The sequence below is a fragment of the Ptiloglossa arizonensis genome, chromosome 5 (assembly GCF_051014685.1).
Source record: "Ptiloglossa arizonensis isolate GNS036 chromosome 5, iyPtiAriz1_principal, whole genome shotgun sequence".
NCBI classification, from domain to species: domain Eukaryota; kingdom Metazoa; phylum Arthropoda; class Insecta; order Hymenoptera; family Colletidae; genus Ptiloglossa; species Ptiloglossa arizonensis.
In genome coordinates this window covers 15,056,013-15,077,214 of record NC_135052.1, presented here as the reverse complement: position 1 = coordinate 15,077,214, position 21,202 = coordinate 15,056,013, and the positions used below count along the sequence as shown (strand labels likewise).

General features: G+C 44.9%; 3 protein-coding genes across 7 annotated transcripts; 2 read left to right on the top strand and 1 right to left on the bottom strand.

Annotated features, from left to right (window-relative positions):
* Positions 1–131: 131 nt before the first annotated feature.
* Positions 132–3,572, top strand: Nfs1 (Nfs1 cysteine desulfurase). 3 transcript variants are annotated; one of them, XM_076311226.1, is made up of 11 exons: positions 132–481; positions 566–645; positions 718–834; positions 925–1,062; positions 1,141–1,346; positions 1,416–1,537; positions 1,611–1,768; positions 1,841–2,112; positions 2,188–2,277; positions 2,503–2,598; positions 3,318–3,572. In XM_076311226.1, exons 1-10 carry the CDS (start codon positions 376–378, stop codon positions 2,564–2,566), a joined length of 1,353 nt encoding a protein of 450 aa, XP_076167341.1. In that variant the 5' UTR covers positions 132–375; the 3' UTR covers positions 2,567–2,598; positions 3,318–3,572. The 3 variants fall into 3 exon arrangements, 2 of the variants coding, with proteins under 2 accessions (XP_076167341.1, XP_076167340.1); XR_012992049.1 differs by having other exon boundaries at positions 133–481; positions 2,503–2,639; XM_076311225.1 differs by lacking the exon at positions 3,318–3,572 and having other exon boundaries at positions 133–481; positions 2,503–2,733.
* Positions 1,810–4,054, bottom strand: Rabx6 (RAS oncogene family member RabX6). 2 transcript variants are annotated; one of them, XR_012992050.1, is made up of 4 exons: positions 3,651–4,054; positions 3,227–3,471; positions 2,879–3,144; positions 1,810–2,126 (listed from the first exon to the last, which is right to left on the bottom strand). XR_012992050.1 is itself a non-coding variant. In XM_076311227.1 (3 exons), exons 1-3 carry the CDS (start codon positions 3,828–3,830, stop codon positions 2,946–2,948), a joined length of 624 nt encoding a protein of 207 aa, XP_076167342.1. In that variant the 5' UTR covers positions 3,831–4,054; the 3' UTR covers positions 2,552–2,945. The 2 variants fall into 2 exon arrangements, 1 of the variants encoding a protein (XP_076167342.1); XM_076311227.1 differs by lacking the exon at positions 1,810–2,126 and having other exon boundaries at positions 2,552–3,144.
* Csn8 (COP9 signalosome subunit 8) lies at positions 4,011–7,905 on the top strand. Of its 2 annotated transcripts, XM_076311229.1 has the most exons (5): positions 4,011–4,131; positions 4,531–4,695; positions 4,809–4,879; positions 5,849–6,027; positions 7,171–7,905. In XM_076311229.1, the coding sequence occupies exons 2-5, from the start codon at positions 4,639–4,641 to the stop codon at positions 7,425–7,427; spliced, it is 564 nt and encodes a 187-aa protein (XP_076167344.1). In that variant the 5' UTR covers positions 4,011–4,131; positions 4,531–4,638; the 3' UTR covers positions 7,428–7,905. The 2 variants fall into 2 exon arrangements, with proteins under 2 accessions (XP_076167344.1, XP_076167343.1); XM_076311228.1 differs by lacking the exon at positions 4,011–4,131 and having other exon boundaries at positions 4,464–4,695.
* Positions 7,906–21,202: the final 13,297 nt, after the last annotated feature.

The window sequence follows — 21,202 nt, the reverse complement described above, 5'->3', positions numbered from 1 at the left end:
ATATCTGCTTCGTTTATCTGTAGAAATTCAAACGTAAATGTACCACGTATGTGCCATATGTATGTATAGATGTAGCTGCGAAAGCGTTGCATCATTTTTCGTAATTGTGTCGAATGTATATGTGTTTTTTAGTTTTGAATCAGTCGGTAGGTTGTCGAATTTCAATCATAGCTCAAGCAAATTACGTTTCTGATTAAAGAAAAAGGAAACTATTGGAATTTTTAGATTTGCATCCATACAGGTAATTCCAAAAATAACCTGATAGAAGAATAAAACGAAATTATACAATATTGCGATTACGTTACTTAAGGTTAGACATGTCGAGTTCTGAAATTCATAGATAATTTAGATGAATCTGTTTTTATAAGAATTAACATGTTTCGCCCGGTTAAAAATTTTCTATCGACTTTAAATCGCGTCAAGGAATGTCGTGCAGTGCACACTAGTTGTCACAATTTAACAGAAGTTACAGAATATGAATGTAAGTGTTGAACATATCATGTTATGTACATATTGTAATTAATAGTATTTGCTTATTATATCTAAACGAATTATTTCATTGTAGCTGTCATTACTGACGAGTACAAAAGAGGACCTGTAGAAGGTAGATCCCTTTATTTGGATGCTCAAGCAACTACGCCAATGGTAGATATAATACGATATACTATTGTGTAATTTTTTAAGGATAAAATTTAACTTCCTGTACATTTCACATAGGATCCACGAGTATTAGATAAAATGATGCCTTATTTTACATCGTACCATGGAAATCCACATTCCAGAACTCATATGTATGGATGGGAAACAGAAGCGGCTGTTGAAACTGCTCGTAACGTCAGTTTTGTATATAAATTTATTTTGTTGCATAGATTAATACAAACTTTGACTTAGGATAGTATTAATCCAATGTTTCATTTTTAATAGCAAGTAGCAAATTTAATAGGTGCAGACAAGAAGGAAATTATATTTACCTCTGGTGCAACGGAATGTAATAACATAGCTGTAAAGGGTGTAGCAAGGTTTTATAAAGAAAAAAAGAATCATATTGTGACGACACAGACGGTATGTTAATTAGATTTGAATATTGTCAAATGTTGTATATTGCAATGAATTTATTTTCATACAATTTTATCGATATAGGAGCACAAATGTGTATTAGATTCCTGTAGAGCCTTGCAGGCAGAAGGATTTGAAGTCACCTATCTTCCTGTAAAAGAGAATGGTCTCATTGATCTCGATCAATTAGAAAATGCAATTAAATCCACTACGTCCCTTGTTTCTGTAATGATGGTAAATAATGAAATTGGTGTGAAACAGCCAATTGCAGAGATTGGTGCTATATGCAGGTAAAGAGAGGCATATTACAGATCAATAATTTGAAAATAATTTTTTTATGTAGTGAATTAATTTTATAGGAAAAAGAAGGTATTTTTTCATACAGATGCAGCTCAAGCTATTGGAAAAGTTCCAATCGATGTTCAAGCTATGAACATTGATTTACTATCTATTAGCGGTCATAAAATATATGGTCCAAAAGGTAATTTTAAAAGTTACATATATTTTTTTTGTTACTTTTGTATTTATGCAACTACAATTTACCGAATGTTAAGGAATTGGAGCTCTGTATGTAAGAAGAAGACCTAGGGTACGTATTGAAGCAATTCAAAGTGGGGGTGGTCAAGAACGGGGTATGAGAAGTGGTACTGTTCCAGCACCGTTAGCAGTAGGTCTTGGGACAGCTTGCGAGTTAGCACAAACAGAAATGGAGGTAATTTTAATTCAAAACCATATTCTATCGTATAGAAAATAATCATTTTAAATAAATTTGTATATTTTTTAGTACGATCACAAATATATAACAATGCTGTCCAATCATTTGATAGAAAAAATAATGTCAAATTTACCACATGTTGTACGCAATGGAGATACTGTCTCTTGGTATCCTGGATGTGTGAATTTATCTTTTGCATATGTAGAAGGTGAATCTTTGTTAATGGCGCTAAAAGATGTTGCTTTGAGTAGCGGTTCTGCGTGTACTAGCGCAAGTTTGGAACCGAGTTACGTATTGAGAGCAATTGGAGCATCGGAAGATCTTGCACATTCCAGTATTAGGTGAGTTATATTTGCTAAACAATATTAAACAATGTTAATGTAATGTCCTAATAGTTATTTTACTTATTTGTATAGATTTGGTATTGGTCGTTTTACGACACTCGAGGAAATTGATTTTACCGCAAAAAATACGATCCAGCATGTTAAGAGACTTCGGGATATGAGGTATGTTTTACTAAGTTACAATGTAAATATTTATTTAATGCAAAAGCATGATCATTTTATTTTAATTTCATTTATGTGTATTTGGCTGTGAAAGTTAAATGTACGATAGTCGCAATAAACGGAGGGAACGAATTCAATGTCGGACGTTTCTCATGATTGAATATATAATAGATATTAATTACGATACTTAATAGTAATGCTTATCTAGAATTGCTTGGTTTACAGTCCATTATGGGAAATGGTTGAAGAGGGAATTGACCTGAAGACTATCAAATGGACTCAGCACTAGTGGCTTTTAATCATGCAGCCTTTGTTGTCTAAGTATGTAGATAGCAAGAATTAAGTGTACACTGATACTGACCGTAAGTCACAGAAATATATCGAGCCTAATTACGTAAAATACTTCTTGATGTGTAATAAATTTTTATTTAAAATTTTTTAGTTTTAAAAATTTAAGGTTTGACGATAATTGTGTATAAATTTTGTGTTAATATTTCCCTTCTTCTCCCACTTTTTTTCATAATGCTTTTCCTCATAGAAAAGTCATTCACGATAGTTACTTAATACAAAAAGGAGACTTTTACTTCTCGCACTTTATTACCGTGTGTCGAGTTCGTCGAGTTATAAAAACGTTGTACCACGAGTATATGTTTGCCAATGTTCACTGTTTAGCACAAACACGATGGATCGGTAGCTTCGTCAATGTATGAAATTTTAAATCTGTCTTTGTCCATTTCGTGCAGTTCCATGCGCGATCTGTTAGCTTCGACCAAATGTTGAGCTATATCTTCAAACATTTCTTGTATACCTTCTCCAGTTTTACACGATGTTTTGTATATACCAGAGATTAAATTGTGGCATTGTTCACTGCAACGAATATTATTATTTATTAATATGTACAAATTATACATCGTATCGAGACTAATAGTTAAATCGTTACAAAGTTTACCAAAATTGTTCCATTTCCGCATCTGTAACTTGCGGAGCTACACTTTCTAGATCGCTTTTATTTCCACAAAGAAATATTTTTGCATTTTCAGCGTATGTTACAATATCCAGCAAATGCTGAGACAAAAGGTGGAAAGACGTTGAATTGTCTAATGCGAACACTAAAATAGCAGCTTCCGCGAACTTGTAATAACTCGACGTTATGGATGCAACTCTTTCCATGCCACCAGTATCCCATAATTGCAACTGAAAAGTTAAATTAAGTTATACGTTCAATATAAGTAAAAACTTGAACGAATTGATCATATGTTTGAAATAAATGAAGTTTTGACATACAGGAATCCCCAAACCGTGTATTGTTTATTTATAGAAGGCGAGAACATCAATCTCATTTCAAGGATTGTCTATATATATAAATACATTACCCGTATTCGTCTGTCTTCGACGACATACTCTTTGTCGATATTATCGAGACCGAGGGTCGATTTTCTATCGTTGCTCGCTACAAAAGTGTTGTTCGCGAAACGCCTGAATATAGACGTTTTCCCGACACCGTATTCCCCGCATAGAATGACTTTCTGTTCGGTTACTTTAACAGTAGCCATGTTCAGATTATGTCAATTTGCCGGTTTAACCGAAATATAAAAGCAACATCAGTAACAACAAATCATTGTGCCTAAATGCATTTTCTATCGCGATGCGAAAATTTTTTCAGTGCGTTTGCCTCTACATGGTCAGTAACACGAGTACGATGACAGTCGTGACAGTAGAAATACTACACCAGTAACGGACCATAGAATACCACTACCGCAGGACACCCATTCACATCGATACCGTGAAACAGATTTTAACGAATTTGCCTGCACACTACCGAATAATATCGAGTGGCAGTAACGCGCTTCGAACGTAAGTTTTATATCGTTAAATTTGCTTATAGTTGTAATTAACTTTTAAAAGGCTATAGGATCAAGGGTTTAATTGTTTTTTGCGCCAAGTCAATGATGCAAATTTTGAAGAAGCGACTTGTGTGTAATTTTTTCTCGCTTTTTGGAAAACGGTTTATTCAATTTGAGTGTATTTGGCGAGGAATTGTGTTCCAAAGTTTGTTACATCATAGTTTTTGGAGTAAAATAAACCGTGTAACAGATCGAATCGATTTTAGAAAAAAAGGACACGTTTTCGATAAAATATCGAATTGATTTTAAATCGACAGTCGCACTACACTTTAAACGTTGATCGTCCGGTGGCGCCATCTACAGTGAACGAATTCACACGCGCAAGATGATGTATGTGTTCAATCCTCAGCTGTTTAGACTTCTCGTTTGACGTTCGTTAATTTCAATGTTGGCGCGTATTGTTAACGCGATTGTTCCTGAGTCGTTTTTTTCGTTGAGGAAATAACGAATTCCCGTCATGGTACTGAACGAGGTGAACAAATTCCTTTACGAGCTAGAGAAAGCTGAATTGGAGGTAAGTTCATGGTTCAAGCATCTGAGAATATAGGTTATGCCGACTATTACGACGAGTTTTGTCGCGCTATAAATAAATTCGTTGAAAATGCATTTGTTAAATATTTTTTACAGGCTCCCGGCGGAGTTGCACCGGCACAGACGTATGCTCAATTATTAGCTGTATACCTTTATCAGAATGATTTGTAAGTAACAAAGTATGGTATCTATTCCTCTTCGTTTTTTGTCATTCGAACGACTGTTTCGTCGAAACAGATACTTCCTTAAAAAAAAATTCACTAACATTTTACTATTCGAGCTCGCGATACGTTGTATGTATATTATTTTTATAAAAATATACACGTTTGTGTATCTCGTACCGATGCTATCCGTAAATTCGATATCGATACTTACGAAAGTAATGCAAAATTTTCTAATAATAAGTTCGTACCGGCAATTACGTACAAAATGACACGTTCACCATTGAACAAGTGAAGTACGTTGTACATTATTTTTATCGTTCCAATGTAATTTTCTTTAGCAAATCATTTCTCTCGAACTAATCGGCGGAAAATTTAAAAAACTAACCAACCAAATTAATCGTATCGGATATTTTCTCTCTCGTTTACTCTGTCGTTTGTATCTCGTTGGAAAATTATTCGATTCACGAGAATCATCGATTTTATGGATCGAATTGTGCGTCTATCATTTTTCGGTGGCGCAACGAATTTTATCGCGCAATTGTGCGTCCGTTGCGTCAGTCGGTTAATTTACAGTTAAGTCGCGTGTCGTTTAATTCTTTTTTATCGCGTTTATGTATAACACATATAGCGCGTAATTTATCGCAAGCTCTACCGGTCACGCCATTATATTTATTGCTCCGTACGCTTCGTTGTATCTTTATTTACCGTTAATTAATGGCATCGTTGTACGTCGAAGTTTCTGGACCGACGAAACTGAAACGTTTTATTACGTTCTGCTACCTTTCTTTCTTGTTTTTTTTTTCCTTTCAATTTTTCGTTTTATGGGCATATCGAAACGGTCTGTGAAATTTATACTCCCAAACCGATCGGTACGTTCCGTTAACGTTACCATGACGTTTATTCCTTCCTTAAAATACCCGCTCGAGGAAAGTTTCGATCCGTGTTTATTTGATCGAAAAATCGGCGCCGCAGATGCAACGCAAAGTACCTATGGAAGCGGATACCGACGGACCTGAAAACCGGAAGTGCGGAACTCAGGCAAATATGGGTGGTGGGGCAGCGCATGTGGCAACGGGACTGGCCTGCGGTTCATGTTGCCCTCAACGCAGAATGGAGCGAAGATGTTTCCGACATTATGGCTGCTTTGAAAGGTATATATGTCGCGTAGTGTACAGGGTGTCGCGAAATAATGCGACACAAGCCGAGAAGAATGGATTCTTTAAAACTTTCGTAAAAATTTCTCTTTACGCGAGAAATTCTCCCGTCGAGAGAATCAATCGCAACAAAATCTTTTCGACGAGAAATCACTCTCGACAAGCGTAACCCTTTGGACTCGAGAGGCGATCCTCGGTCGCCATCTAATTTTATCTAATCTAATACTATTTGGAATTGAAATTAAAATTCAATTACTACTTTTTTGTAAGATGTGAACATATGTATGCGAAATGTTGAAACGAAAATGCTCCGTTTTAATTCAATTACACGACTCGAAGGATTCTCATCTAGGTGGTAGTTTCCGGTAGCAGAAAAGCTTCGAGCGCGAAGGATTATAATCGCGTATTTTGGAGCATATGCGATTCATCGAATTCTCGTTATTTGTTACCGTGCAAGTATTACAAATTACATCGCGTTCGTTTCAATGTTACTTTCGTAAACGTTAAACAATCGAAAGAAGGTTATTCGTGGATAAACGACGATCGAGTTATTCGTTGAATCGAACGAGCGTTCGCGGGTAAGATTTCGATCGTTTCGATCGTTTTCAATGAAATCTTCGCGAGGCCACGAGTACCATTGCACCGAGCTGAGAATTTTATCGACGAAACACACGATTCCGAAGAAGCATTAGACGCGCGTGGAAACTTTTTTGTGTAAATAAAAGACGTCGAACGGACCGATCAACCGGATATGGTGACGAGAAATTTTTGGGTCACCCGAATATGGGTGACAGTCAACGTGTCAATTCTTTGGACTCGAGAGGAGATACCTAAAATTCAGTGTACCATTTCCAACTGGGGAAAACTCGGTGGTTTGGAATTGAAATTGAAATTGAAGTATTACGTTCTGGTAGAGTGTAAACGTACACGTGTATGCGAAGTATATAAAAATGTTCCGTTCCAGATTAATTTCACGACTTGAAGGATCATTTTCGAGGCAAAGGTTTGCTCGCAAAGAAGCATCGAGTGCAAAGGGTTGAACGTAACCCGAAATCAAGTTCGTCGATGTTGGGAAAAGTATCTGGTGGACGAGACGATCGTTGTCGTGGCGATTCGTGAACGTTTTGGTATTGTTTTCAGATAACGTACGAGAAAGAGCGATGGTGTTGATATCCAAGGCGTATTCGTCGTTGGGTTTAACCGTATTCGCGTCGATGACGGGTTTAACGTTGGAAGAGGCGCGTCAAATGGCCACCGAAAGGGGCTGGACCATCGACGGGACGATGGTGCAGCCGCGGAAGATCGAGAAAGACGAGTGTAACCTCGCGAGCGAGGTCTGCCTTACCGAGGATCAGCTGCACAAACTCACGCAATTCGTGTCATTCTTGGAGAACTGAACGAGCAGCCCGCGCGGCCCTCAGTGACGAAACACGCATCACGAAGATCCGATCGACAGTACTTTAAACATAGTTTTACCTCGTAATCGTATTATATAAAGGAGGAAGTGTGCCTCAAAGGAAGCACCTGTGTCCCTACCCTAAGTATATCTCCGCGTCTGCCTACGCGTTCTGTTCGCTCGACCGGAAGATTTATTCGATGAAGCTCGCCGCAAGCGTGGAGTCAACAACTCGGTTAATCGATAATCGAGTGCCGCGTACGAGAAAAAGGTGGACTGGCATTTTCTAGAACGGGCATCCTCAAGAGGAGAAGGAAGGGTCCACGCGCCAAGTGATGGATTCGCGACGAGTATGCGTGTCCGATACATCGGTGTTCATTTTGGCATTAAACTGCTGGAACGAATTATTCTATTGTACAAAATAATAATTATGGACGCGATCACTACCGTCCCGATACAGCTCTCCACATGCAAAACGATCACGCCTTGTCATTAAACGTGTAATACCCATTGATTTTCACTACCCGTAGCGATCGGTCCCATCGCGGCCAGACTTTTATAATAGTACCGGGATCAATTATTCGAGCGGTCGACGCGAGTCTACCGCGAGTATCTCTCCGATGCCTTTCGGGTTTCGGAATTCGAGAACCGATTGCGCAACCCGAGCTCCGAGACCGATAAAGTCACGGTAGCAAGGGGAAAGGGTGATCTCGAAACGAGTGGCTTCGATCGCGCGTGAAAGCAAGCGGGTGTTGTATCGTGCGCGGCCTGGGGCCCGGTTGAAAAAATCACCGCGCGAGGAGATTCTGCCGCGAGCATTGCGTCACGCAAATCGAATCCTCGCGGGTCAGAAAAATCGCGGACAGCAAGGTATGCCCGGTCGGCGGCCGCAGCCTCCTGGCCCCCGTCGACATGCCTTAGCTGAGTAATTCTCTATGAAATCGATTCTGACCGTCCCGCATTGTAAACGCTGAATATGCACAATCGCGCCGCGATTGCGTAACGCCTAGATATTCTCAAAGAAATCGTTTCCACCGGTCGGCAGGTAGCCGGTGTGCACCCACCGTCATTGATGTCGGTTGCTCTTTTTTGGCTCCACTACACTCTAGAAAGTTGTTGCACCGGTATCACCAATCCTACACGCTCTACCCGCGTTTCATATTTTACGTGTATACCGCGCCGCGTGAATTTCCGTATAAATCTCGCGCGAGTACGCGGGGACCAACGATACGATGTTCGCGTACTCGTTCGATTATTGGTATCGCGTTCGAGCGCGCGAGTTTACACGGATGTTCGATGCGCGACGAGGAAACGATTATCGTTGTGGAAAACGTCCTCGTGAACGGTCACGGGACGTTCCCGATCTACGAATATTCGCGATCGGTCCCGTATCGTCGGAAACACCCGTGGAACATTCGTCGATTCGTTTGCCGCGGAAACGTGGGAATGGACGAAAAGAAAAGCTTTCAGACGTGTCTGGAAGGCGTTCCCACGCGCTCGTACCGCATCGAAGAGGCAGGCCTATCCTAGTCGTTGTTCGTATCGAGAACGCGCGATCGGAGCATTTAATCGGTATCGAAAAAGGCGTTCGGTCAGCGGGGGGTTGCGAACCGGGTAGGATGTAGCTTAGGACGAGGATGACGGTGCCGAGCCGCACGGTACGTGCGAGAGATTCGTTGCCGCGGTGTATTCTGTTCATCCGTGCCTTTGAATAACGCAGATTCATCGTCGTTCCAACGACCGATGATTGCATCGCGATATCGCGCCGTTTCTTCTTCGTTTTTTTCTCTCCATCTCTCTCTCTCTCTTCTCTTTCTCTCTCTAGGCGGAAAGCGCGCACCTCGATCGAGGGTGAAGTCGATCGTAGAGTCGTTCTTCCGCGTCCCGATCCAACAACCCGAATTCGAGAAACCTGTGGTGGGATTTCGTTGGCAGATGTGCACGTCCGAGTTACGGACGAGGGTACCACGAGCCGAGAGACACGTTTCTCGAGGAACAAAGACATTTTGCAAGTCTTTTCGTTTCGTTACACGCTCGACAACGAGCACTCGGGATATCGACGCGTCTCTTTTCGTTCGTTTCGTAGCGACGCTGCATCGTCGACCAAACGAATCTACTTGGGCCGATGTACACAGGACGAACGTGGAAACGACGGACGTTCGTATTTCTTTTTTTTTCTTCTCGTCTCAGTTGGAAGGAAAAAAGACACGGGAACGTCCGTTTCGTAGTTTCGACGCCGATTTTTTTCCTTACTTTTTCGATCGAAAACGACCAACACGGACACGCACGATCGTAACGGAAAAAATCGCACGTCCGCGTCGACGCTTAGGGTGCGTCCTAACCGAAAGCTTTTGTCGTTCAGCGACAAAGAGGAAACAAGGGACAATCCACGGTCGTGTTCCGATTGAACGAAATTCAACGTCTCTTTTATCCGTTGTTTCTTTTTCTTAGTCGGTTAGATCGACGAACGATACAGGGTGTCCCGATCGTCACCGATCGTCACCGATCGATTTGAATTCCGCGCTATTTTCGAAACGTCGCTATACGGGGTGTCCCGTTCGTCACCGGTCGATTTCAATTCCGCGTTATTTTCGAAACGTCGAACCGATTGAACCGAAACTCGACCCGCGTCGTCTAGACGTACGGGAAATTAATCGTGGAAAGATACACGGTGAAAGAACGCGTGAAAATAATTCAAACGTATTGGGAAAAATCGCGATCGTTCACCATTACGGGAACTTTGCGATCGTTCCCCTCGAAATCACGTGCCGGCGAAAAGCACCGCGCTTGGTCGCCGGATTCGTTGAAACTGGTTCAGTCGGAGATGTGAAAAAGTCACCGCGTCCCTGTACCGGTCGTTCGAGTGAAAATGTTGCTCTCGTCGCTAAAAGTGCGAGAGAAACCCCCCGTGCGCATCGATTCGACACCGTTCACGGAAACCGAGCCGTTCGAGGATCGGTTTGCAAATAATTCTGACGAAAGATGTTCGTTTGCGAATCGATAACCGGTGACGATGATCGGGTCACCCTCCGCGAGGTTTGTAACGCGGCGTTAAACGTGTCACGGGTTACGCGTCGATCGCCAAAGACGGTGTTCGTCGCGTCGACGTCCACGTTGGGGTCCGAAGTTGGTAGGGTGGTCCGGATCGCGACGATGCACGTTGAACAGCGAAACGCGTTTTCAGTCCCGTCCAGGTAACTAAAGGTTTCTAGAAGCTTGCGCGCCAGGTACCATCGGGTATTACTAAAGACGAGTACTAGTTTGCAACATAAAATGCGAAGGTGAGAGGCAAGAGGGAAGACCCGGGTTACCAGTTACCTTACCTGACCTCCCCTCGTAAGAGTACGCGCCGGTGACTCGCGTCTCTTCTTTCCCGAGAGCGTAGCTGCGCCGCGGCCTGTTGCGGTGACCTTTGCACGTCGCGGAAAACGCCGATGCTCCGTGAGGAGCGAGCGAGTGGCACGAATCGAACGCGACTAGTCGATTTCGAAAGTCTCTTCGCGGCGGAAGAGCCGTCGAGGTGAGACGACGGGGACGAGGTGGATGATGATAATGATGAAGAACAACTGGAAGGCGGGGAGGTACACGTTCCCCTTCGTTCGACCATCGACGTTACCTCCACGTTTCGACGAATACCACGAAAACGTGGCAAGGGATGCTGTCGCGGCTGATCACGCGTCTCTCCTTCGAGCAAGGACACCGAGATACCATAAGTTCGCGCGAACATGAGTCGTCTCGCGAATACTCGACGCGTTTTCAACGCGAACAACCTGACCGAGATCAATGCGACGGACAGGTGTTCCGTAAAACTTTCACGCCGCGAACCATTTAAGAGGAATTGGAACGGACCGAGTCCACCGAGGTTTGCCAAATTGACTGGCCGATCGATCGTTTTTTTTTTCGCAAACTCGAGAATCGCGATAATGGTCGGAACACGGAAACGTTCGCAACGTTTTTTTGGGGAATTTTCGAAACGAATCGTTTGTCCCGCCGCTGGATTTATCGCGTCTTTGTTCGATACGAAACGAACACTTTTCATTTTTCTTTTTACGGACACCACTCCGACGTGGAATTTTCTAAAGTGAAAACTGTTCGCGATATCGATCTCAATGTTTGCGTGGATACTTGTACTTGTATATGCTCGAGTTGGGTGAATTTTTTACACGAAGCTGGAGAATATTTTAACAGATTGCTCGTTCAGTCGACGCAAGGAACCAGAGATATTGTCGATCGTAATTTAGCAAAATACCAGCGTTTTGCTCGTAAAATTTTGGTATCGTTTGGATACTAAAATTCTATCTTACGCGTTGATTAGTTTTTCGCAAAATAATGTCAGTCGTGTCGGAAAACTCGATTTCTAGAAAAACGTGTTTAAAAAGCGCCGTGTAGATGTAACGGAATCTCTACGATACCAGTATGGTTATGCCTCGGCAGTGTGATGTACCTGTTCGTTAAAATTGTCGCGTAACCGAATGATTTGCTTTTCGAAAGTCAGATTGACCATTTGTCGTCTTTAATCCCATTACTCTCGGATCGGTTGAATTTGTCAACGCGACCGGATGTTCGCTCTTATCGCTGTCTAGACTCGTAAAAAATGGTTAAATCTTCGTAAAAATTGATTTTCCCGCGATTATTTTCAATCCGTTCCGCGCGTTGCTATTTCACCGATGTCTTCGCACGGTTCCACTTTCGAACGTTCTTCCAAGCAAGGAAACGAAAGGAATCGATTTTTCAAAAGCTTTCTTCGTATTCTCGTCTCGATTCGGTCGTGAATTTTCGACAATCTTCGCGGACGAACGTAGAAATTTTACTTCTTCGACTATTCCGTGCGTTCTCTCAAAAAAGGAAAAATAACGCATCGAAATTTCATCTTTTCTCTTCGACTCGATAAAATAGAGTATCTCTTCCACCTTCGTAAAAAAAAAAGAAAGAAATAACAAACCCGAACGCAATTTCGCAAACGAGGTAAAGTAACCACGGGGTTGAAGTTCTCTCGTTGGTAGACTCGATCGAGCCTGTTCCTTACATACGCTCGCGAAATTTAGAGAAACAGAGGAACGCGAGCGAGACGATACGAGCGTAGACTGTTACGGCGCAGAGTCAACCGCTATCGCGAGTTACGCGCGTATCCTTCTCGCGATCTAAAAATTTCAGGATCGATCTTTTCGTTCCACGGCGTGAAAGAGTAACCGATTCGATCGTTCCGTTTCCGTTCTCCGTTGTCGTCACGTTCGCGGATGCAAAGCCGAACGAGTTGCACGCCGCGACGACGATGTTTCGGTTCCGCGTTCGCGATCCAGGGAATCCACCATGGTCCCCCAATGTTTTCGTTTCCGAGTTTTCGCTCCAGTCCTTCCTGTTCACTGTCGTTCGTTCTTTTCTCTGGTCCTCCGATACGTCTCCGTCCGGTTCCAGCCGAAGAGTCGATCGCGTATTGGCCACGACTCCGGTTAACGCGGCTCGAACGGAGAAACGAAACAGGATTACCTGTTATCGAATTAAAAACCGTTCGAATTGTCTGGAACAATGAGCTCGCGGGGCCACTCTCTGCGGGGGTTGGTACCGTTAAGAGAACCACGACGTGTCTGTCGGTCCGAGCGGTAGAAAGAGAGGTGGAACGCGCCAGAGGGAAAAGAGAGGGAAAAAGGCACAATTGAATGTTGGCGGACCCGTGGGCGGGACGCGGTTCGATTGTTTCTTTATCGCGATCATCCTCGCTCCTTCTTCTTGCGACGGCAATGGCAATCTCACCACCGATCCGCACAATCGTTCGTGTACTCGCCGAGAGAGATTTCTATATCGTCGGGCTGTATCATTGTCCTTCTCGCGTCGCGCGACGCGTCGGTTCGCGCCGCGCGCTCGGTGGGTGCGCTCAGAATGCACCTTCTCCGCGGCATTCCACGCGGAAAGAAAACCGATCGTTACCTTTTGCACAATTGCATCTCGCGGTACGTTAACGGTGATCGCCGCCGATCACCGGGGATCATCGATTCGTCTCGATCCGAACACCCCCGCGAGATCGTTGAACGCGTCTCGCGTCTCGCGTCGCGTCGCGGCGCGTCGGTGGTTACTCGCGACGGATCGAGTATCGCACGGAACGCAAGCTTCTCCAACGTTGAGAAACGAAATTTTCGAGCAACGGGGTGGGGGGAGAAAACGTTCCAGGAACGTTTCGTCGAACCGGGCAAGTAAAACTTGCCACAACCGATGGATCTCGAGAGGAACAATAAACACGGACAAATGGTAGTTTCGTGCGTTCGGTGTAGAAGTGGCTCTGCATTGTGAGCCGCTTGACTTTTGCCGGCCCGGTTTCCAGTTCCTTTGTCTGAGAATGGCCGATCGAAGTGTTCCCAACCTGAAATCTAATACGCAACAATGCTTTCCCGTTACCCCGCCAACGTTCCTCGGACCAACGTGGCCACCCTTCGCGGTCGTAGCACCGTCGATTACGGGTCGATCGGCGATAATCGAATTACCGTGCCCGCGGAATAGTCTAAATAAGGCGGCTCACGCGCTTTCGAGGACGGATAACGGGCACGGGTTCGGTTACGTAACCCGTACGGGGGTTGAAGGGGGGAAAAGAGAAAACGAACTCGCAACAGGACCGAATTTAGCTCGCGTTAGGAATTCATGACTACCGGAGGACAGAATCGGACTGAGAGAGAGAGGGACGGGTAGAGATTGGCCGTGACGCTGTTCCGTGACAAATACGTGGCTAAAGTTCTCTCGGCACCCCGATTGACACGATAACCCCTCGTCGCGTTTGCAACAATGTCTGGTCGTGACTCACTCGCCGCGAAGTGGAATCCCTGGTACCTCGCGACTGCAACAACCCCGGGTACCGAGAACCGTGCACGTTTTCCTGAAACGACGGAGTCGCTTCTTTATCGCTTCAACGCCAACGAGCCACCGACGAGAGACACTCGGATGTTCGCTCGGTGGTAATACCGACCACGAGGTTACATTCTGGTTTTCGTCGATCGCTAATTGAGCCTCGATCTCCGAGAAATTCCACGTTGAATCTCCGTTATCCGTACCGTGGTAGGGAGACCGGATCTCTCGGTGAGGAGATTTTCGGGGATCGATCGCTCCGCGGCGCGTTCTCCGCTCGGAAAGCGAATTTTTAACGTCGAACAAATTTTCGTTCGAAAGTACCCTCGTGAGCGCCTCGTTCGTGAAATATCGTCTTCCGGGGCCAAAAAGTCGGTTAAATTAAGGCGATACCGAAACTCGTGCGTCACGAAAATATCGAAATTTCCCTCGTCGTCGGGATTCTCGAACTCCTAGAATTTTTGTAAGATTACGCGAACCAGGAACGAACAGCATCGAAATATCTAGTTCGTTTCGAAGCTCACAGTTTACCGATACGCTTTTCTTCGCGTTGTAAACAAGGCTCCTTTTACTCGGGTTAGATAATTGTTAGTTCGTCGAACGCCTTTGCGGAGTATACTAGTTACAATCGTGCCTCGAACGTACACTGTTAACGAATATGTCAATATGATGCATTTGGTACATTTATATGCAGTTTGTGCAAGCGCGCGAAGAAATTACAGACGCGCAATCTCGGTCAGCCGCTCGTTCTCTCATCGATAGGTGCGATGCTCGTCTCCGGGTTGGAGGTCATTGTTTCGAATAAAATATTTATTCTTGTAAAGCAACAGAGGGGACGAACCTAGATTATTTCGTTGTTATTCGTTCCCACAGCCTTGTGTGTTATTTTTGGAAGCATTTGCGAGCGCACGTTCGAAGAAACATTGTGTTCGTTTCGTGGTCCTAAATTCGTATATCAATTTTCGCCGTTTAACCCGGGACCGCTCTGTACATTTTAGAGAAAATAAAACGAACGTCACAACGCGCTTTTATTGCAACGAGATTATGTATTCGGAAATGCAGTATCGAGCGCAACGGGAAAGAGAAGCAAATTAAAGCGAGATACGACCGTACGTCGTTATCTCAGCTTCGATATTATTAACCCAACCCGATATTAATAATAGAATCAAAAAAAGTAATACATGGAAAATCTTGGCTCTTTTACAACGCACGATTCTTTTCTCCGTATTTAACCGCCTTGCGTTAAATATTTTTCTACCTTCAACCATCCCTTTTTCTAATGGCACAAACGCTTTAACGATCTTCGTCGAAAACATATGTGACGCCATTAATCGTAGATTTTCCAATACCGTGCGTTTTTGCCAACGTTAGAATTCTTTCCAATCTATTAATTATTTCGTATCTCTCGTCCGTAGTTAGCCGTAGTCGATTCTGCTTAGAGAAACATTTCGTTGGGAAGATATTCTACAGTGACCGTATTCGGATAATAAAATCTTCGAATACCAGTTTCGATGGTAGAACATTCGGTTAAAAAGGATAGAACCCTTTTTACAGGAAGAATGTAGAGACGGTTCGAGAATGAAAAATTCGTGCAGAATTCTACGACGTTCCGATATCGAACAATTGGAAACGTTCGCGCGTACGTTTCGGGGCAGTGTTAACCGTTTCGCGAAAAAAAAAGAATCGGTCGTAGCCATCCAAAGAGGTCCTCCGAATCGCTATTCGAATCCCGATCTCCGTTTCGTTCTGGTAATTGAGTTATCCAAGCTCAGGGAGCTATCCATCGAGCCGACCGACTGTTTCAAACGATTAAGCTAACTAGGCCGTCGACGATTCCTGTCTCCTTAAGCCTCGCGTCCAAAACGACTGCCACTTACGAAGGTATTGTTTAAGACTTCAGCTGCCAAGGCTGAAATTGGCTCTCCCATAACAGGCTGCATGTCCCGCGCCGGCGGTCAATCCGACGACTTCTAGAAAGCCATGTGCACCGCTGGGGGTCTGAGAAACAAGAGCGTCATGAACCACCTGCGGTAGAGAAACGAAATTCTCAATGATCGCGTAACGAGTTTGTAATTCCTCGTACAAATTGCCCGCGAATTCGCCGGGAACGAACGATCCGGAATTGTTCGAATTTTGAAAACTAAATTCCGCGTTTTTCGATCGTTACGCATCCCTGTAGATAGTTACGTGGACTACTCGTATCGCGTGGTTTGCAAGTGGACGACGATTAAATTTCTTTTGAAGGGATACGGTGTCACAGCTCGGTTTCGAAGCACGAGAAGCGAGAACTGTCGTCTACGCAGCTCCCGAAAGTATCGAACGTTCGCTGAAGTCGTGTCGTTTCTCCTACGTGTACGAAGTTTCATCGGTTTATAAATAAAACTTTCGAACCTCGACCACGATACACGAAGTAGTCCTTCGATTATTCGCAACGCAATGTGCTAAATTTAACGCGACCGGTATCTATCGAACGAACCGACGCGGAAACCTTAAGAAAGAGGAATATTAGAAACGGTGGAGGGTTAAAATTTCCGTGCAGAATTTTCAAGAAGGTCTACCAGTGAACCACGATTGCGTTTCTCTCGTTTTTTTCGAAAGAAATAATCGAACGTGGAAAAATGAAATTTCGATCGCGACGAGTGGAAGATCGCGAGATAAAGGTTTTAAGGGGGAAACGAGGGATCGATCAACCCCCATCAGGATCGACGACGAACGCGATAGAAGATTTTCGTAGCTCCGGGACGTTTTCCCATGGAAAGGTATCGTGCGCGTCGATGGATCCGCTTTTCCGAGGGTTACGATCGGTTGGCCCTGATAGCCTCCCTCCCTCGGTTGCATCGGTGGCACGCCACGAGGCGGCTGCATAGCGCAGCGTGCGCGCACGCCGGGCGCAGACTTCTGGGATTTCGCAACCGGCACTCTCGCCGCTCCGGAGATAAAGAGAAATACCTGAGAAGGTGCAGGTGAGGTAAGGCGCAACGCGGCGGCCGAGGGGGAGAGGAGGAGGAGGATAGCTTCGCCACGGTCTAACACAAACGGCCGCGGACAGAGAGGAGCGAGCGAGAACGTGGACGCGAATCGACGGGAAGAGCGACAGAGGAGGAACGCTCTCGAACGGGAGAGAAGGCAGAGAACGGAATATGGGATCACCTAAGGTTAGGGTTCGCGATGCTGCGCCCACGTACCTATTGTCTCTAACTTTCGTGCGCTGCGGGAAAAAGGACGCGAGTTGCCTACGGTGTATCGCGCCGCGCCACGTGCATCGTCTCGACCCCTTCTCGCTATGGGATGCTCCGATATTCTTATTTCCTTGAGCGAGAGAGAAATAGAGAGGAGAGAGAAAGAGAGAGAGAGAGAGAGAGAGAGACGGTTGCGTCTACGATACGCGAAACGAAACCGCGAATCGTTTTCCCGACGATTCGTTCTGTTTTCGTACACGTACCGATCCGAACGTCGATAAATCTCGGATTTTTCGAGATCGACGATTCCCATAGACGCTCGAGGAACGCCACGTGCCAAACGACGCCTCGAGCGTCCCCTCCGGTGCGAATCCTCGTGTCCGGAACAATGTTATATTCCATCGAACGCGAACTACTCGCTCAAAGTTGTCCACTCTCGGTTTTCAACACGCGCCTTCTTTATCCTAGATATTTGTTCGATCAACGATCAACGATTACGCACAGCGATATCGAGTACTGCAAGATGTTGCATTAATTTTTATATACAAAGTAATGTAGAAACTTGTACAATACCTAAAATAAATTTAGGATTCTCCTCTTCTGGACGCCGTCGGGCTGTCCCGAAAATTACCAGCGTATTTTCTTTTTAAATCACTTCTAAAGGAATAGAAGACCGTCGGTTCGTGTACATATATTATTTATCGAAGCTTGGAAATTAATCATGGAGAACGATATCGACCGGATGGCTGTCTCTGTTCGCGACACAAATACTAAACGCTTTGGAGTGCATTTTGTACACATCCGAAGGTTGAAATGTTTCCACGATCATTTCCCGGTGCATTTTTTTCGATGTTTCGGAGTTCTAGCGCGGACCTTGTTTTTCGAGGAACCCCGAGGAAAGAAATCGGGGCATTGTACGTTTGGTCGGGTGATGTCACCACTCTTGGATATCAAACGACCTAGAAACTCGTCTTTCGGAACTTAGTATTGCATCGCGTGTCGCATAAGCCGTAAATAAACGAATCTTTCGCGCGTTCGCAACTGTAAAATAGCGAACGACTGTATCGGGTCGCATCGAAATGGCAGCCGACCAAACTTAGGTTCCTAAATTATTCCGCGAGACTCGTGACAAGTTAAAAGACTTCGTGCATTTTTTCTGCTTTTTTTTCTTACCGCGATTGTAAAATGGCTGATACATCGAGCAGCCGGACGAGTTTTGTATCTTACGAGAGATAGGTAAGACGATAAATCCGAAAAGGATGCATCCTGTCTGTTTATTTTCAACCGAGTGTCGAAATACGATAGAGATTTTTCGTCCACTTAATAATTCGCGTATTGTGACCGATAATTGTTCGTTTACGGATCGAAGAGGGTGTCCGCGATTCAATGAAAATGGTGTCGCGGTTATATTTACATACGTGTATGCTTCGTGGACGGAATAAGATAACGCGATCGCGTCGTTCGAAAGTAGGAAAAGATGCGAGATTCTATTCCGAGATGTCGGTCTGGCGATAAATCGGTCGATTTGTTCCTTTTTTTTTCTATTTTTTTTCGGCGAACGGTGCACGGAACGCGGCTCGCGACGTTTCATTATCGGGGATCGTTAATTCTGACACGTTGGCGCGGGAGACGATGTTATCGAACCGGTTCTAATCTGGATAACTCGTGACGTCACGATCGACACAAGTACCGTCTCCGCGCGCGAATTCGTCACTGTGCCGACTAAATAATTACACCGGTCGCGAGTGTTTCTTAATTACCGTTATCAGACGCGTCTCGGTAGCACGAGACCGTCGCGCGTGCGCGTGCGCGTCTGCGTCCGCGCGCCTGCGCGTCGTCTTCGAGCAACGATCGGCGGAACTGGAAGCCCCGCCGATTGTAAATAACGAAACGAGTTTCACTCGATACAGTCTGCGCGCGCTGGATGAAATTATTTAAATCAAATCCGGTATGTTTTTTTCAACGCGAACCGGGTTCGCGCGGCGCGCTCCGTTCGGTTCATTCGATCGAAAATTGTTCGACGATCGGGCAAATCGGGTAAATTTCGCGCCGGTCGTACGGTTTCTGCTTCCGAGAGCGAATTCGCGGCGAGTGAAACAATTGGTTCCCGTTGATCGAACATCGTTGATCCGTCGCGCGGTGCCGGTGCCTGTATATATTTTTTTCTTTTGTCTACAATTTTCCATCGCGATCGATCCGGTCGAGCCACGGTCGCGAGAGCAATTTATTCGGAATTTCTGAAACGTATCCGGCAACGGAATGTCGTTCGCGTTCGGAGTGAATTTTTCAACGTTTTTCGCATCCGGTTTGGGCGTCCCTCGCGCCTCGACTACTTCTTCGCAAAATTCTCGAAGGGGTCCCCCCTCCCTCCAGCCCGGTTCGGAAGCCCGTAGGGCGATATAATTGGACGCTTCGATTTCGAAGTTTGCGCGTATATTTGCGTTACGTAATGCCGGTAATATCAACGATTTGTGTACCGTTCACCGCAGCCCCCGAGGGAATTGTTCCGTTATCGGGTTCCGGACGAGAACACTCTAGAAATCGAAACTACGTTCTTTATCGACGTTTCGTCCGTCGTACGGGCAGGTCTGGGTCACCGTGTCGAGGATTCCTTTATCGAAAAATTCAAATATACGCGCTTTTTGTCAATGCGCTTATTAATGTAAATCGCAAACGGCATTCCGATCCTCGTTTCGTCGAAATATTCCGGCGATCGGACGCGTTACGATTCGAGTATCGTACACGATTCTAGCGTTTTGTCAGCGAGTTCTTTCGACGGGCAGCAAATTCGCTTATAAATAACAATGGATTGTAAACGAACGGAGCGCGAGGAAATCTGGTGACTCCAGCCTGTTCGACCGGGTGGCGGCCACCAACGTTGCTCACGACTCTGCCCGATGGTTCCCACCTACCGTAGCCGCGCGATCGTCGGCTCTAAACGTATCACAGTTCTTTAACAATCGTCCCGTACCACCGTGCTTGTAATTAGACACGATATTCGTGTCAAACGCGAGCTCGAAAGACTTTCACGAAAGGCAGAGCGGCGAGCGTGCGGTGTTTTGCAACTCGACTCGGTCATCTATACTCTAATCGTATCTTTGCCACGTTTTTTCACCTACTCAACAAGTGCTTAATCTATTTTTCGCGTACGCTATTAATATCGATATCGATCGTGCTCGACGTGTTACACCGTCGAATACATTCGTTACGCATTATTCGGGACAAATTTTTTTTCACACCGCGGTTGCAACACGCTTCGCGCGATACCTGGTTGCAAACGTTGATCTCTCTTCGTGAAACGTTGCAGAGCCGATTCGAACGTTTACGAATCGGTAACTCCGCAATTAACGGTAGAACCGTAGAGGTGTCGAATCTGTGACGATAAAGTGGACGAAAAATACCTTCTCTTTTCCTCCGATTGCAAAATCTCTTCGATATTTCCGAATTGTGATTCTCGCTTGTAAATCGCTACCTTCGCACACCGTTTACGAACCCGACGACGTGGTGGAACTTTCTTCGATGGAATGTTACTTAAATCGACAGGTGACCGATTATTCACGATTCTGTCGCAAAAGTGTTCCGGTTTTCGATTTATCTTATCGAAACATCGGTCCGAAATCGTTACCGAAACGTTTGACCGTATGAAAATCCGGATCGCGACCGTTCGCGGTACGGAAAGTCGAGGCTTTGTTGTTTGTAATCGTGCGAACGGTGTGTCGACACGCGATTATTGCGATCGTTGCGTCACGCGATTTCGCGGCGAATA